The sequence below is a fragment of the Mus caroli genome, unplaced genomic scaffold (assembly GCF_978045245.1).
Source record: "Mus caroli unplaced genomic scaffold, Mus_caroli_1 scaffold_1, whole genome shotgun sequence".
In the NCBI taxonomy this organism is placed as follows: domain Eukaryota; kingdom Metazoa; phylum Chordata; class Mammalia; order Rodentia; family Muridae; genus Mus; species Mus caroli.
The window spans coordinates 42,485,274-42,503,618 of NW_028227256.1; the positions used below are offsets into that span (position 1 = coordinate 42,485,274).

General features: G+C 35.6%; 1 protein-coding gene across 1 annotated transcript in view; it reads right to left on the bottom strand.

Annotated features, from left to right (window-relative positions):
* Col5a2 (collagen type V alpha 2 chain) overlaps positions 1–9,044 on the bottom strand; it is an 87,956-nt gene extending 78,912 nt beyond the window's left edge. The window contains exon 1 of the mRNA XM_085832132.1: positions 8,987–9,044. Coding sequence (XP_085688258.1) covers positions 8,987–9,044 — 58 coding nt within the window. The remainder of the gene's footprint in view (positions 1–8,986) is intronic.
* Between the last annotated feature and the right edge of the window lie 9,301 nt (positions 9,045–18,345).

Consider the following 18,345-nt stretch of genomic DNA (forward strand, 5'->3'; position numbering starts at 1 on the left):
TATTTTCATGGATGTCCCTTGAATGGCTACCCCAACTCCAGTATATGTTCCTACACCCATATGCATTGAGTGTAGCACTACATGAACTCTGGGTTTAAAGAAGAAGAGCACATAATATCAGGAAGACTAAGTAACAAGGGGGTAACAGAGAAATTGCATTATGTACCTGTCTGAAATTCTCAAACAACAAAATATGTTGTATTTGCATTAAAAATCATTTTAAGCATTCCACTTCCAAATAAACATCTCTAAAATACGATCTCTATAAACATGGACTTATATTCATAATCAATTGAAGAATTACATTAACTACATAAATTAAAAATAACTGCTGGGCCATCAAGGTCTCTCAGTAGGTAAAGTCACCCTTAGCCAAGCCAGATGATCTGCGTTTAACCCCAGGGAATCCACAGAGAAGAAAGAGAGCAGACCCCAAAGTTGTCTTCTGACTCCCATACTTCTGCCAATCTCCTCCATATAAACATGGACAGGCACAAGTAGTTAATGAATAAATGTAATTTTAAAATAAAATATTTTGTTCATTAAATTTTATGGTTAAAGAAACAGTATTTATCAATTTACTGGTTTTAAACTCATTGCTTAAAAATGAAATTCTCTGTAAAGCCAAATAACTATTTCTCTCACAATTTGAGTGATCTAGGTCAGGAGTAAATAATGTTCAAACATATTAGTGGGGATGGGTGTTAGCAAATATGTGCTGATTGATCAAATAATGAACACATAAGTGTTCGGTTTTTAAAAAATATATCACTATGTAACATCATATGTTTATATCTATGGATTGTAATATATAATGCTATATACAATATTTGAAGTTATATTTACTGAAACAATAAAAATATATAAATATATGTTATTAAATATATTAATATAGAGTACATTATGTTATATAATTTATATTTTTTTAAAACTTACATGCTATCAACTACCAATTTAAACTTATACATTATAATGAGGTAATATTTGATACAGTATATTATTAGATGTGTATAATGTATGCAATATAAATTAAATAAAATAAAATAATTTGGAAGTCAAGAATATATACAAGATGATGTGTAAATTTTCAACAAATGGCTTAATCCTATTTCAGAAGCTACTTCAACAGAGGTTCCCAAAAGGCCTTCCAAATCAGCTCACTATTCCATTTGTGTTGTTTGGAATAGTTTTGACTTCGTTAATAAAGTATTTCTATTCTATTCTTAACTTAAAAGTCATCTCTTGTTCTACATCATCTCCTAATGATTGCTGGAATTTTCAATTAATCTGTAGTGTTTTTTCTGGACGCCAAATAAACTTGTTCTTGGGCCTTAAGAAAAAAGGAGTGGGAGTGTTGGAAAAAAAGACTCACCCTTTCAGTCCCATGTTAACACAAATAAGAGCAATTTAAGACTATGTGAACTAACTAAACTCAAGGAGCAGAGAAGTAGGTCACTACACTGCTTTTTCTTTAAATGTCAACACTAAAAGCTGGTTTTAGATTTTACACCCAGATTCATTACTGGTATTTTTCTCCTGAGAATTTATAATTAAATTTAGATAATATGGACATGTACTTGGAATGCTTTTAAATGGCCAGGAGGTGAAAAATCCACATTCACGACTGAACATACCTTCTCCTCGCCCATACAAGAATTTGTTGCCATCACAGAAGGCTCAGTGAAGGCTCACTGTTCATGTTTGAATGAAAGATGTATGCCAAGCGAGGAAGGCTACAAAACAGCACCTTGCATTCTTTCTTCTGTGTTCTGATATGGCAGCTGTACATCGTGTGGCTATTGTCCCTTCTGTTTGTACATGGCATTTACTTAAATGAAAAGCAGAAGAGGAAACAAAATGGTGATCAGTTTGTTGAGTAGAGTTACAAAAATAATGTCATCACCTTATTATTGTGTCAATGCAAAAAAGTATGGATTTTCAAATGACGTCTTGAGAAATCCAGTAGTGCCCTCAAGACTCTGCTAATCAATTCAGCATCTAGAATCCAAATTTAAGTCCTATAAAACACACAGAAACACAGACACACACACTCAACAGCCTTCAAATCTGTCATTTTGTACTACTTGCACTTGTTGCTACTTATAATTTATTGAGGCCCCTAAAATCTAGAAGAGGTTGTGATCTGGCAGTATTTTTATTCTTTTCTGATTTCTGTGATATAATTTCCCACATTTTATCTTCCAAGCAACAGGATTATTTTTCTTCTACTAAATGTCCCAGGAGACTGACTCTATTATGAATTACCACCATAGTCCTGGCATGGGTTTCTAGATGGAGAGATGTATTTGAACAAATTTACTTGAAATCAGCACAGTTGCTTTAAAAAAAATTCAGAGATGTTGTCATATAAATCTATGTGCTTTCAAACTTAATTGTCTAAATACAGTTCTTAATCACTAGATGGCAGAGCAAACCCACCTTCTAATAATAAATAATCAGAAACTAAGTTTTTTAAAGTGCTGCTTGCCAAGGATGGGCCACACCCTACATTTCCATTTCTTCAGACATAGTATATATCCAAAACAAATGACTACATAAGCAATCTCAAGTTTAAAACCAGCTAGTGCTATGTCATGATACTTTATCTCAAAAAGAAAAAAAAAAGTACAGGAAGAGGGAACAGGATGGAGAGATATTATCAGGAATTAAAGCCCTTTCTACTCTTGCAGTGGACTTCAGCTGAGTTGCCAGCCCACAAAGCTCACCATGCCCTGTGACTACAGCTCCAGGGAGTATAATATCTTCTGGCCTCCAAAGATATCTCCACACACATGGTACACACACACACACACACACACACACACACAGATAGAGAAAGACACAGAGACAGAGAGGCAGAGAGATAGAGAAAGGCAGGGCGACAGAGAGAGAGAATAAAATAAATCTTTAGAAGTGAAAGACAGAGCCATATTGAAACCTTTGTGACACATAAATACAATCCTAATCATATAACTAAAGTTCTTCACTGAACCTAAAGACAATAATTTTAAATCCATGTTCATGCTACTATTATGCCTTACAACTAAAAATTGCAAATAATCTAAGAGCCCTTAACTATGGTTCACTGATGCTCTTCTCTGTAGAAATTATGCAATATCCTTATGCTATAATAATTTCTCCTCTCTCGTTCAGTAAACTGTTAGTTCTGATCTTCTACTGAGCAGTAAATTCCTTGAGACTCAAAATAGTATCCATCTCAGGAATGTTTTCCTTATGCCTTATATAGTGTGGATGAGGGCATAAGTCAAAGGAAGATACCTAGCCTGTCTTCATATGTATTAAAAAAATGTCACTTTCATTTCTTTCCTCCACTTAAATTCCCAGAGAAAATGCACTTCAGACCCTTATTTTGAATGAAAGGAAGTGGGTAATGTGGTGGTTTCTGAAAAAGTGTTATAAGAACGTGTGACATCTATGAGGCCAAATACAAAGGAAAAACATGTTCTTAATAGTTTGATTTTTAGAACAATTGCCTTCCTGATCCAGCTCACATCATTCTGTGCTGGGATTGTGAAGATCTGAGATACCATTATTTAAAGCTTCTCTTATTGTCAACGTCTTTGTAAGACTATGCTCACTTCATTTTCCTCTTGTGACACAAAGGGAGCAACAGCAAGCCGCATCAAGCACCCTCTGCACTGGGCCAAACAGTGTCTTTAGCAAGGCATGGCTAGCATAAGATCTATGGCTTCTCAAGATTCTTGTAAGCAAAGCCCCTTTCAAAGCTCCTATCAGCTAGAGGCATAGATAAGGAAGAACATCCATTTCTCTCTTTAAGCTCTGCTTTGTTAAACCCAATAGTGTTATGGCCATTGTTTCTTGAGCTTTACAAGTTGGAAACATCTGAAGCCACCAGAGAGAGAGGAAGGGGATTTGGCTGTATTTTCCACTCAGCCTCAAAGTCTTGCTCAAGTAGGTGGGTACATATGTGAGTATCAAATTGGTTGTGGGTACTTTTAATCATCTTTTTAAAAATCTACTTTGTTTTAATTTAATAAGGCTGTGTGTGTGTGTGTGTGTGTGTGTGTCTAAATTTCCATTTTCTGTTCTGTCTGTCAATGAACTAAGTGAATAAGAATAGGCTTTTGTTGTGTTTAGTTATGTAGTGCTGAAATTTTGGTCCTCAACTTTTTCTATTCAGAAATGTTTCAACCATGAAGGTACTATCTCTATCAATGGATTAAAGCATTGAGTTCACAGCTGAATGAATTATTAGTACATGGGGCTAGACTGGATAAAGTGGCTAAGAGTTGTCATTGAATTATATATCTTGCCACTGGACACTTCCTGTGAGTTTCTCTCTCTCTCCCTCCTATTTGCCAGAGGAAAGCCACTTATCTCTACAATATATCTACCCTGAAACTGTCTCACACCTTGCAAGCCCAGAACCAGGAACATCCAATGAGCACTGACAGAAATTTCAGAAATTTTAACAAAAACAACAAAGTAATTTTTGTCCCAAGTGCAAAAGATTTATCTACAACATCCAAAGTATTTGAGCTGAGCTAAATTTTTAGTCTAAGAAAAAATTTAATTTTATATTCTTAAACAACAATGACAAATTTTAAAGATGTTATAGAAATCTGAGAAAATACAAAGAGGAAAACTCATACACACAACTCGTAGCCCACAACTCATAGCAAGGCCTTGATAAATGATGGCATAAGTAATTTTTTAATACTGCCATTAAAGGGTTTTAATGGTAAATAAAGGCTTTCAGTTAACTAGGAAAACTGCTGTTTTTACTATACTTAAAATGGAAAAATGAAAAGCAAACAGTTTCTTTTAAGGTATTACTTAAGTTTCTTTCCATGTGTCTTTTGGAAATATAAATAATTGTGACCAAGTTATGGAACTAAAATTACACATACTTATGTGCAATGCTCATCCATAATTCTGTGTACAAGGATGACTTTCAGGCTGTTGTGGATCTGTTGTAACTGTTTGTCTTTATTAGGGTTTCCATTGCTGTGCAGAGACACCATGACCACAGCAAGTCTTCTAAAGGACAACATTTAATTCAGACTGGCTTGCAGTTTCAGAGGTTTAATCCTTTACCATCCTGGTGGGAAGCATGGCATTGTCAGGGAGCCCTGGTGCTGGAGGAGTCCAGAGTTCTACATCTTGATCCAAAGGCAACTAGGTGGAGACTCTCTTCCACACTGGACAGGGCATGAGTAGACCTCAAAGCCAATCTATGCACTGACATACTTCCTCCAATAAGGTCAAACCTATTCCAAAAAGGCCTCCTTATAGTTGACCAATGGGTCAGGGGGTGATAGGCCAAGCATATTCAAACTACAACACATTTGCTTACACACAGGGATACAATACACAGCTCAAAATCATGAATAGCTGCAAAAATACTACAGAGAATGAATAATTAGTGTCTATAGACACAGCCTATTCATTGAAGGCTATGGATTAGCCTAGTCAATAGAGTGCTTGCCTAGTATTCACAAAGTCCTGGGTTCCGTCCTCAGCACCACATAATCCAAATATGTGGTATACACCTATAATCCAAGTAATGAGGAGTTAGAGGCAGGAGATAGAGAGAAGTTCAAGGTTATCCTCATTTATATACTGAGTTCAAAGCCAATTTGAGCTGGGAGAGAGATCTAGGGGGGGAGGAAGGGAGAATATCCAGATATTGTAGTAAACTTCTTTGTTCTAATTTATTTTGCTACCCATTTTGAACATTTTTTTTACAATCAACAGAACAGTCTAAAGTCCTTAAGATCCCATTTATTTCATTACAAAAAAGTTTACAACACTTTGAAGATACTTTCTAAAGAGAACTTCAAGCATCCCTTTTGTCCCCTCTTCCCTTTGAACTGGGTTCAGGAGAACAGGGCAAGAGGCAAGGAGTACTCTCATTCAATGGGGAAATTTCTAGTTTTTCCAAACTTGGACTATATAGCAAATTAAACAAATACTAAATTATGTTCTTCTCTGCATAAGCTTCAGTTTTGTTATTTTGTAACTAATAAAAATCAGGCAATCTCATTGAAGGAAAGATGCAACAATCAGTTTTACTATAAATCTTCCTTCTATATCACTGCCAGAACAGGCATTGAATTCTAAGTAAGACTGAAATCATAACTCAGCAGTCTAAATCCATTTCTTAGTCTTTACTCCCAGTTTATCCTTTATACTATGTATTAACAATTATATAAAAGTCAACTTATTATATGTTTAAGGTCAAGATGTACAGTATTTTCAATCTCAGAAGCAGCTGAACAGCAAAGTGATAGCTAGAGACTCATATAAATATCTTTCTAGATACACATAAAAGCTATTCACTGGACATTTTTCTGCTTCAGAACAAAAAAGGATAGGACAAGAAGAAGGAGGAGGATGGAGAGTAGACAAAGAGGAGGGATGAAGTCAGGGAAGGAGACCAGAAGTCTAACAAGCAAAGCCAGCATCTCTCCTGTACTTCTACTAGTTGAGGGGGCTTTCCATGTTCCTTTAGTACACATCAAAAGTGAGTCCAAGGCATCCTCCTAAACAGTGGTTAGATAGGGAAACTACAAATAATTAAATCCCAAAGTTGTATTTGTAAACAGACCTCATTTTGTGGAACATTTGATATTTTCTTTACAAGTAAATAAATGCAAACCAAATTAAATCTTTTGCAGATGCAATGTTGATATGCATAAGCTTTAATACAATTTTAAAGTTCTAGAGTACAAATGATTGTTATTCCTTTTAGTTATTTTAATTGTTATTTTAATCATTATGACAAGTTTCTTTAAATAGTATGACTTTAAATAATATGTACACAAAAGGCACATCCCAGGATTTTCTTCAAATATGCACGAGATCTCAAATTTTAAAATTGTCTCAATAAATAGTTGTAGAAGAATATATAAATATTGGTTTAAATTTGGAATATAAAATAAAGCTGGTACTGGATTAATTAGGTTGTTTACTAATTAATTACTTATCTCTAAATCAATAAAGTAAAAGTATGCTTAAATTTCTGTATTTATTAATTATTAATGTATAAAAGAGATAAACCATGAACATTGACCTTGGAGAAGAAATATTTCAAGGGTATTGTAAATGAATTTCCCTTGAAATCTAAATTGATCCCAGAAAATTCATCAATCTGAAACAGAAGTAACAAATAATTTACTCACTATTCACTCACCCATAAAACTTTACTGAATATTACATACTATAAGTGCAAACTTGAGTCCAGTGAAAGAGAAAATTAGGGTACAGCTACCTACCTACAAATAATCAAAGTATGCAAAAGCTACAGAAAGGTATTAAATTATCCTTGAAGAAACATATTTGTGCATATTCACACATCTCCCTTATTTATATATATTATTAATTTTGCATCTATATAGATTGTTTTAGTTACTCTTATATTTTTGTGACAAAACACTATGACCAAGGCAACATACAAAAGAAAGCCTGTAAGTTAAAGGCTCATGGGTCTAGAGGGTTAAAGTCTATTGTCCTTGTGGTGAGGAACATAGCAGCAGGCAGGCAGTAGCTGACAGCTTACATCTGGTCCATAAGCACAAGGAGAGAGAAAAGACTAACTTAATAGTGTGGGCCTTTGAAATCTCACAGATCCCTGACCCCAGTGATAGACACACCTACTCCTACAAATCTTTCCTAAATAGCATTACCAATCAGGGACCAGTCATTCACATAAAAGAGCTTCTGGGTGCTATTCTTATTCAAAATATTAAATATTTTAAATGTTAAAAATAGTATCCAGTGGGTAGGGGCACACCTCAAAAGAAGCAGGAGGAGGGGGATGGGATAGGGAGTTTCTGGTGGTGGTGGTGGAGGGGAGATTGGGAAAGGGAATAACATTTGAAATGTAAGTAAATAAAATATCCAATAAAAAATGACTAAGCATAAAAAAAAATAGTATCCAGGATCACCCACTGCTTTGGCAAGAGTTTACTTATGTACATTTTTCTTTACTACAATTAAATCTTGACAACATCAATATGAGACTTTCCTAGAATGTAAAACAATAGCAACCTTCAATCATTTTTAAAGGAGTTGAGGATGCCTTTATAGAACAGACATCAAGTAAGCTAGAAGTAGAAGGAATATAAAACTTTAAATTGTGTTAGTTATCTTAAAAGGAAATGACATAACCAGCCATCCTCACGGTCTTACTTGGTAATGGAACATAATTCAAGCCTTTGACTTAGAGCATCAGTACACATAGCAAGAGGAGTGTGGAAATCCAATACTGCATATCAAAGTGGGAGCCCTTGGGTGTAGCACGCAAAGTGAGTAAGTCAAGATTCTTTGAGTGGGCTCAATCTTTTCTTAAGTGTTTTACTTGTTTACTACCTTTGACAATAGAAATGTTTTCAAATTATAAATCAGACAATTTACCCATGTAACGAACAACAAAATAATATAATGGATGTCTGTTGATAATGCTATTCACTCAAAAATCTATATCATCTATTATTATGCCAAATGCTAGAAATATAAGATAAGCAATGTATTCCTTCCTGTCTATACAGACCATACTAGGAACCTACATTCTTTAAACATAAAACCAGGGCAAACTTGGATGTTAGAATGCTTAGGAAGAACCTAGGCTGAATGGCAGAGACATCAAAACACTTCATGATCCAAAGTGGTTCCTTCCAAAAACCCATTTCCAAGCTGTGTAATAAGTAGTGTTACTCCTGGCTCATGCTAGCAATTGGCTACAGACTCATTTTGTTTGCCAACTGCCTGGGATACATCTGAAGAAACATGGTAGTTCCCCAAAGCCTTTGATTTCTTTACCATCTTTCCTCTTTTTCCTTTTCTAAGGGTGAAACAATGGCACACTTGTTTCTGAATCATTCTGGATCCACAAGAGGTGCCTGGAGAGAAGACTGTAGTTCACCACTCTGCAGAACTCCCCAGAAACCAGGGCAGAGGTGCACAGTAAAACAGGGAGGGAAATTCTGTTGCCAATGACTACTTTGGCCACAGTAGGATACTCCATAAATGTGTTTCTCCAAATCCAATTCCATAGCCATTTTTCAAATTTAGATTCTGAATTCTGGATTATCTCCCTATGACATTTTCCATTTCAAAAAAGAGGTAAATTTCCTACACACATTCTAATTTAGGATTTAGTAAACGCTGAACATTTAGAGAGGTACCAAACATTTGTACTAGGCTCTCACTTTTAGTTATCCGTAGAAAATCAATTTATACCCATTTTTATAGATTACTTGGGGTTTTTTTTAGCCATCTGCTCGACTGTATCCATGCAAGAAGATACAAGAGTTATACATACTACTCTAGAGATTTTAGGTAAGAAAAAAAGTGAAAGCTTATTAAATCATATTTTCAAAGAACATTTTGCTAAGAACTTTTTAAATTAAATATGTTCTGTCCAGTTGCTCCTTAAATGATTTCAGGTAGTCTTTTTATATATATACATAAAATAACAATCTGTCACATCCTCTAAGATCTGAATGTTAGAATATGTGGAAAGAGGGGCAGAAAATGCATAACAGATAGACGATAGGGTGAAGGGCTGCAAAAAAGCCAATTTTTGGATTCCATATAACCATCTGTTAATACCCAACTGTAGCTATCTGCACCGGACACATACTAAACAACACTACCATCAATCAAGGAAGCAGGGGTGGGGTGAAGCAGCTCACTAGGCTCCTCCTCTTTACTGCTGAACTAATGACCCTTGATAGAGTCTGAGAAAGGAGGAATCAATGTCTTTAGTTCTGTACCTATTGCTGAGACCACCAGAATTCAATGGATAAATCCAAAATCATGATCACAGACAGCCTTAGTTTGTCTTACTGGATCACAAAACAAAGTAAATATATCTAACTATAATATTTAGGTAGAGGGGAAAGCATGGATAAGTGTGGTGGGGAATGAGAATGGTCAATATTCATGGCATACATGTTCAAAATTATCTAAGAGCAAATTTAGTTAATTTTTAAAAGTAAGGAAAATGGATTCAAGCAATTCCACGTGGTGCCATGAATAAGACTGCCTGGAAGGGGAACAGAAGTCCATGAAAGAAGCATTGAAAGGAGGAAAAATATGTGGGTAGGACCAGAAGAGGTTATTTCAGTCACATAAAAGAGGTGTTGGGAAATTTTGGTAAAAATAATAATTTTCTCAAGCCCCATGAAAACCTAGTGAGTTATAGAGTTGATGTTTGGAAGTCTATATCCTTGGCATTCTTGCACTTTATTAGAAACCAGAATTCTGTTTTAGAATGAAGACAATTTGCATGAAGAGAAATTTGAAGTCTAAAATTTTATGTGGCATTACTGAAAGCAGTAAAATGGACAATAGACTTGTATGAAGGAAAGAAGCCCAAGAGCATGCATTAACTTGAAAGAAATCAACACAAAGTAGGTTAACTTTAGAAATTTTGAAAGGAGAGGTTGTAACGATTGGTATTTGAAACTAAGATTGGTATTGCAGGGAAAGAAGTGACTATGCTTTCTCCTCACTTCTAAACCCTTAGTGGCCAGGGTTCCACCTCCAGACACATGGTCTATGCAACCATCCAATGTTCCCATCCTAATATCCGGTGAAATTTCCCTCAGCTTTCCTGAGATCCTGTAGGATATTGATGAAAAAGTCAAGTCTGTGTCTTAAATAAGTCTTTAGATTTGCATGAATATGGTTAGCAAGTGCCTGCATTCCAACTATTTTCTGTTTTAGATTAGTTTATCGGGAAAAGGAAATTAATTTCCCCCAGAATATTCAGCTTTTACTATGCAAAAATGACTTGTTCATAACAAACAATAATGTTGCACTCTGTTTTCTTTAAACTATCCAGATAATGTTTTTGTTTTGTTGATTCAAATTAAGGGAAATATTCAATATTGAAAAAATACAACTTAAAATAAGCCATCAACTATCTAAATTTTAAATTATGTAATATTTGGGTCTTTATTTCCTTTTCCTTTTTATAAAGCTTGAACTAGTCTTAATTTTTTCCAGCTATGTTTTAGTGTATTCTAATGGCTTTGCAAAGGAATTTGAAAACACGCGTACTCCAATAACACAGGCTAAGTACAATTGTCTTCTTCCTTGTGCTTGTTAAGTTAGGTGCAATAGGTTCACTGGTTTTCAGGATTGGAAAGAAAGTACAATATAGGAAAAATATGAATATGGATGTTCTTTTATAGTATGACAACCTGTCCTCTATAAAGTCTAAACATGATTATTTGAATATTTGAATAACAGAAAATGACTGGGTGAATTCTGGAAGTTCTGGTAGATAAAATAACAATGGCTAAGAGGTCATTCTCAATTGTGAGATTTTTCATAATCATGAACATACTTGGTATGACCAGACTTTACTATCAAATGAGATACAGATGTGCCACATGTAAAGAAAAAGAGAAGGCCTATCTCTAACAGCATATGTCTCTGATGCCATAAAGGTGAATTTCAGAAGGGGAATGTATCAGTAGCATCTGGATTGATGAACAGAACAGTTGATTCAAAGGCAGTATTAAACTCATCTGCATGTACCTAGATTTTTCTGGCAGTTAGGAACTCTGAGAAATAGACAAAATCATGCTCTGTATCCATATCAAACTGCAAGTATACCAGGGTCTGTTCAATATTATTCTACTGCAGAGTATGAGCAACTATGCACTGCTCTAACATTGTTCTACTTCATATCATACAGCAAAACAAGCTTTTTATACCCACGAGTTCTGGGTTTTGTGATCATTGAACAGTATATCAAGTAAAGGGTTCCATCAGAATATAGAGGAATATACAGTATGCAGAAATGTACTCTTCAAGCCATTACCTTATGCAATGAACTATATATGAACTCTAGTATGCACAATTTCCTAAAAGTCAGAAAATTAAAGACTGATTCTTTTATAAAAAAACTAAATGTATTGGATTTATTTGATATTAAATTTATTGGAAATTAATTTAATTTAACATCATTGGACTTAAGAGTTCATTAGAAATGTTACTTTAAAAAAGTAGAAGGTGATGATTAAAACGTACAAGGTGATGTTAAAAAAGCCAAGGAAATGTTATTTAGGTGTGAGAAAATGTAGATTTACACAATAGTAATACTGTGTGTAATGGAAAGTTTTAATTTCAAATTAAATCAAATTCCTATTAAAATATTGTTAGTAACTTACTTTATTAAAACTCCTTCATCTAGTACCTCAAAGATGACTCAGAGGGCAAAATGTAGTTACAGAAGCATGAACCTGAGTTCAGATTCCCTGCATTCATAAAACAGAGCAACACTAATCTATTTTTCTAGTGCTGAGGGGTAAGGAGTAGACCCTTGGGGCTCACTAACCATTCAGTCTAACTGGGCTCATGAACTCCAGGTTCAGTGAAAGGACCCATCTCATATGAGTTGAGAGAGAGGCTAAATTGGAGGTCTCCATTGGGTCCCTCCCTTTGGAGCTATGGGGAACCCTGTGGAACAGATGGAAGAAATATTTTAGGAGTCAAGGGATATAGGACAGCAGGGGAATCCACTGAACGACTCACTGAATCAACTAATCAGGGTTCATATGTCTATACAGAGGCTGGACTGGCAAGCATGTGGCCTGCATGGTCTATATGAGGCATTCATGTTAGGAGTGTTAGCTTGCTGTTTTGTGGGACTTCTAATAGTGGAAACAGGCATGTTTCTGACTCTTTTGTATGCTCTTGGGTCTTGTTTCCTACTGGGTTGACTTGTCTAGCCTCAATATGCCTTGTGATATTATATTTTGTTTTGTTCCATTTGGTTGTTATTTCTTGGAGGCCTGCTCTTTTCTGAAGAGAAAGAGGGGAAATGAATCTGGTGGAAAAGGGAGGTAAAGAGATCTAAATGGAGCTGGAGGAGTGGAGTAAGGGAAACTGTTTCCAGGATGTACTATATGAAAGGAGAGAAGAATCTATTTTCACTAAAAAAGGAAAAGGAAAAGAAAGACCCTGACTCACCTAATAAGGTAGAGAGCAATGAAAGATGTAACCAGTCAACTTCTGACTTTCATATTATGTGTACAAATGCATAGGGACCCCCACACACACACACAATACACAAGTAAATACATAAATAGCATTCAGCACACACACACACATAAAAGTATTCATCATTTTAAAATAAAAGATGCAAAGTTTCGTCACTTCCCACATTGCAAAACAAGATTATAGTTCCAGGAAATGAACTAGCCCTTGAAGGACAGCATAGAATCATGTACAAAAAAATCAACAAAGGAAATCAGTACATTGGCTCCTAAAACTTGAGAGGAACATACTATTTACTCTTGTTTTACACACACACAAACATCATATACACATAAATATATCATCTACATACACATGTATGTAATAAAGCATCTAAGTGAAATTGTGAATATCAAATCTACTAACTCTTGAAGAGGTAACATTCAAATAAACTATTTTCCAAACCTAGAAGATAATGGTACCAATAAAACTTCCATAATTGAGGAGCAAGGGAGAGGGAAGTGTTGGAAATATTCTTCATATATGAAACTGTACATTTAACAGTATTTCCATCATGGCATAGTTGTTGTCTATGCTATTGGAAAGGCCTTGACTGAGGAAGATTAGGATTCTCAAGAATTATCTATAGGAACACTACAAGAATGCTGAAGCAGTTTGTGCATAGAGAATACATGGCTTTTATTATTCAGCAAATGTTGACGACTAACTATTACATTTTTCGATTATGCTCTAGATTCTAGAGTCTGGAACATGTATCAGTATAATTTGAAACAAATACAGTGTCATGAAGAAGTTGTCCAAGTAAACAATTGTTGTACATAATGACATGAGTCCTGGTACAATTAACAGGCTTGTCTCATACTTCGGCTCATTTATGGCACCTTGTGAGAGGATCATATTTATATTTTTGGCAGACTTGCTGCACCAGCTGAGAATTGAAAAGAAAGAGTGTTTATCAAGAAACCTTACCTAATTTACTAGGTTAGAAGTCAGATTGTGGAAGAGAGATGGAGACTGAGTAGAATGCTGCACACCTTCAATCCTGACACTCAAGTGGCTGAGGTAGGAGGATCTCTGTGAGATCAAGGCCTGCCTGGTCTAAAGGTGATTTCTAGGACAACAAGGAATATGTCTTGAGCCAGAGAGATCCTATGAAGAGGATGGGGGTGGGCAGAAAGGAGTATCACTGGGAGGAATTCATATGGGATGTTGAAGACAGTGATTTCTGATGTGATTTATCTGGATGCCTCTTCAAAGATAGTAGGACACTGCCAAGACAGAACAAGAGAATGAAGAAAGGAGAGAGGGCAGTACACCTTTAATCCCAGCACTTGGGAGGCAGAGGCAGGCAGATTTCTGAGTTCAAGGCCAGCTTGCTGTACAAAGTAAGTTCCAGACAGCCAGGGCTATACAGAGAAACCCTGTCTCAAAAAACCAAAACAACAACAGCAACAACAAAAAACTGATCAATTTCAGCATCATTTTGACTGAATAATTAGGGAAACCTAAATTTTTCATGTTCCATTACTTTTCACTCTAGCTCTGAAAAAGTACATATTGTGCAACCTGGCAAAATAAATAAATAAATATGTTGGTCCTCAGCTTATTCTTCATCTTAAACTTAGGCTCAGTACACTATCCCTTAAAATTGTACTACATCTTGAACTGTTATAAAATAAAAATGATCTGGAAAAATCCACTCATGTTCAACGAATACAAGCAATTATTATTTCACACAAAGTCTCCCAGATCCTCCTCTCACTCAACCATTCTTGTGTAAGTAGACTTGTGTCACTGTTGTTTTAAGAGGGGCTTATCAGAATGTGTACTAGGACAAAGGAGACAAGGTCACATGACAGTGTGTGGATGGAAACCAATTCACACAGGGCTGTGATAACAGTGTCCTGAGTGAATCTTGCTTCTTCTACAAAACACTCAGGGATCAACTCAGGGCTAAACAATATTACAAACCTGAAGCATTCCTATTTCAAGTGCATAAGCAATAAGAGTGTGGTATAAGAGGACTATGTTTTTCCAGTGCAAGAAGAGTGTTTGTTTCTGGCTTAATATATGATGGTGAACAAGCTGCTGTAGGACGAACTAGGGCTGTTAATGTTACAATACCTGAGCAACTTGCCCAGAGCAATACACCTGTGTTTAACATCATCACAGATGGAAACTTCTGAAGCTAATTACAGGGCATCTTAACAAGAGGCTTTTAAGCTATGAAGAGTCTTCTGTGATTTCTGCCAACATAACCCATATTTTGCCAGTTATAATTTTTAAAAGTAGGTGCTTGCGCGTGTGTGATGGGGAGGCAAATCCCTCTGTTTGTTACCCTTCAGAGTCATGTAAAGTTTCAGGTTATTTTTAAGACCATATATTTATAATCTTTTACTTCCTTAATTCAAACATTTCATTGAAAATCATTCCCATAAAAATTATATGTGTTTTGTGATTTTAAATACTGTGTATCTCTCAAATTGAAGGTTTTTAATTTCATTTTAAATTTAGCCTTGATTTTAACTGGGTGCTTCCCAAACCCAAGTCTCAATAAGAAGCATACAGCATCATTTTAATACTAATTCCTACCCTTTGCTCTTACTGGTTCTATTTTTGCTTTGAGTCTGGAAAGTTCTGTTTATTAGACACTTCTCTCAAACTTTGGATACAAATGTGGGAATAGTGACTGTTGTCCTCACAGTGATGTCTTTTTCTTTTTCTTTTTTAAAATTTTTTTATTAGGTATTTTCTTCATTTACATTTCCAATGCTATCCCAAAAGTCCCCCATACCCTCCCCACCCCACTCCCCTACCCACCTACTCCCACTTCTTGGCCCTGGCGTTCCCCTGTACTGAGGCATATAAAGTTTGCAAGACCAAGGGGCCTCTCTTCCCAGTGATGGATGACTAGGACATCTTCTGATACATATGCAGCTAGAGACACGAGCTCTGGGGGTACTGGTTAGTTCATATTGTTGTTCCACCTATGGGGTTGCAGACCCCTTTAGCTCCTTGGGTACTTTCTCTAGCTCCATAAAAGGAGGAGCAAGAAGATTGCCATACCTAGATGTGACCATCCTCACAGAGTGCTTTTCCTGGCGGCTTGTTGTGACATAGAGATAAACTCTAAATGGTATTTTCCATAGCAAAGTCTGTGGCAAATAGCTACCACATACTGAATATTCTAATACTAATCTAAACTGGGAAAAAAAGCCCTTTTAAATTAAAAAGTGCCCTTTAATCACTAGGACCACTCAGGACATCAGTCAAAATTATACCTGCAAAGGATCTGGTTTTTACCAGATCAGTGAACTTCTGGTGCGAATGCAGGTTGCAAAGGTCCTCCCAGGAAGCTCATGTACTTTTCTGGTCCCCTAGTAAGTTTTATCACAGGACAGAATTCACAGGTCAAAAAGAGAAATCTCAAGAAAAGCATTTCACATAGAGAATTTAATAAGGAAAAGCAACTGCCTAATAGAAAACACATTGCTGGAGTTGCCAGCACTAAAAGACTGTCAGGTAGGCCCAGTCTGTGTTTTCAGATTCTTATTCCATTAGGGGTGCTGGACTTTCAAACTTAGGAAATTATTTTCAAAATTTGAAATTAAAGAAGATATATTAACTGTGCATTTTTAATATCTATTCTAATATCTATAGAAGGGGATGAGTGTATGGCTCAGTTGGTAGTGTTTGCCTAGCAAGCTTGGACCCTGAGTTTTATGATTACCCCATAAAGTGGTCATAGAGGTACTTGCCTATAATACCAGTACTTGGAAGGTAGAAACTTGAGGATTAGAAGTCAAGATCATCATCTGATACAAAATAATTTTGAGGCCAACCTAAACTAATAAAACCCTCTTAGTCAAAAAAAATTTTTTAAAAGGATTAAAATATTTGATGAAAGAACTTAGAACATTTATTTGTCAAAGAACCATTATATTATCAGTAGAAATATTATCTTTAAATAAAGCATTGATGTATAGGAATGACTGAGAGCAGAGTGAGTGCTTCCTACATGCAATGGGAAAAGAAAACTGCAGAGGGAAAACACAATTTTGGGGCATGAAATTGGGCTTCAGAAAAAACACACAGATTATGCCTACTTTGTCTTAAAAGATGAAAATCTAGTACATCTAAAGAAATGTGTATTAAGGAGGAGTTGACAGATATCAATACTCTAGTGTTGTCTGGTAGGAGTAAGTTCCTTCCAAGAGATTTCCAAGGTCCTCCTAACCAGATTCGCCTCTTAGACTTGGGAAAACAAATGGGAGGGAAAAGAGTGAGATTCTGTGTATAAATCAGTAAATGTACTTAAATAACACAAAGTATTTTAATGTAATTAATAATTATTTAACCTTGAGTTAATTCAGGAAATGACAAATGTTTATTATATAATGTTGGTGTTATACCACCCACTGAAATTCATTCTTGGCTATCATATATTAACATGTCTATTTGCTCATAGTCATCTATAAGATGGAACACAGGGCCCCCAATGGAGAAGCTAGAGAAAGCATCCAAGGAGCTGAAGGGGTCTGCAACCCTATAGGTGGAACAACAATATGAACTAACCAGTATCCCCAGAGCTGGTGTCTCTAGCTGCATATGTAGCAGAAGATGGCCTAGTCGGCCATCACTGGGAAGAGAGGCCCCTTGGTATTGCAAACTTTATATGCCCCAATACAGGGGAATGCCAGGGCGAAGAAGTGGGAGTAGGTGGGTAGGGGAGCAGGGCGGAGGTAGGGTATAGGGAACATTCGGGATAGCATTTGAAATGTATATAAAGAAATTATCTAAAAGAAAAATAAAAATAAAACATCATCCTTTAAGGTTTAAAAAAAAAAAGAAAAAAGAAAGAAAGAAAAACTGCTAGGAGTACAAACACATGACCAAGCAACCTCATGGTCCCCAAGAAGCCAGAGTAGCCACATTTCACATCTATTTTAATGATATGTAATCATGGCCTAGTTTCTAGAGACATAAGTAGAAGTTTCCTACCACATCAACATTCCAGAAAAACAGTGTCATTTTGGTACAGACAACTTCATAATATCCAAGAAAGAATGAAACTATGAAACTATTCTGGGAAGGATTTGACTGTAATCATACACTTTAAAAATTGTATTAATTAGAGAAAATGAGTTTTGTACCCTTAAAGGAGATGAAAAACAGATTTTATATTCGCCTTTCAATATTAAGTAAAAGCTATCTTAGTTTTCTAACAGTATAACTGCATTTAATTTTAACTGCATATAATTAACATTCTTTAAAAATAATAATAGAATTGAAAAACAAAGACTGAAAGTAAAATAACCAACGATAATAGGAATAAAAATGTATTTT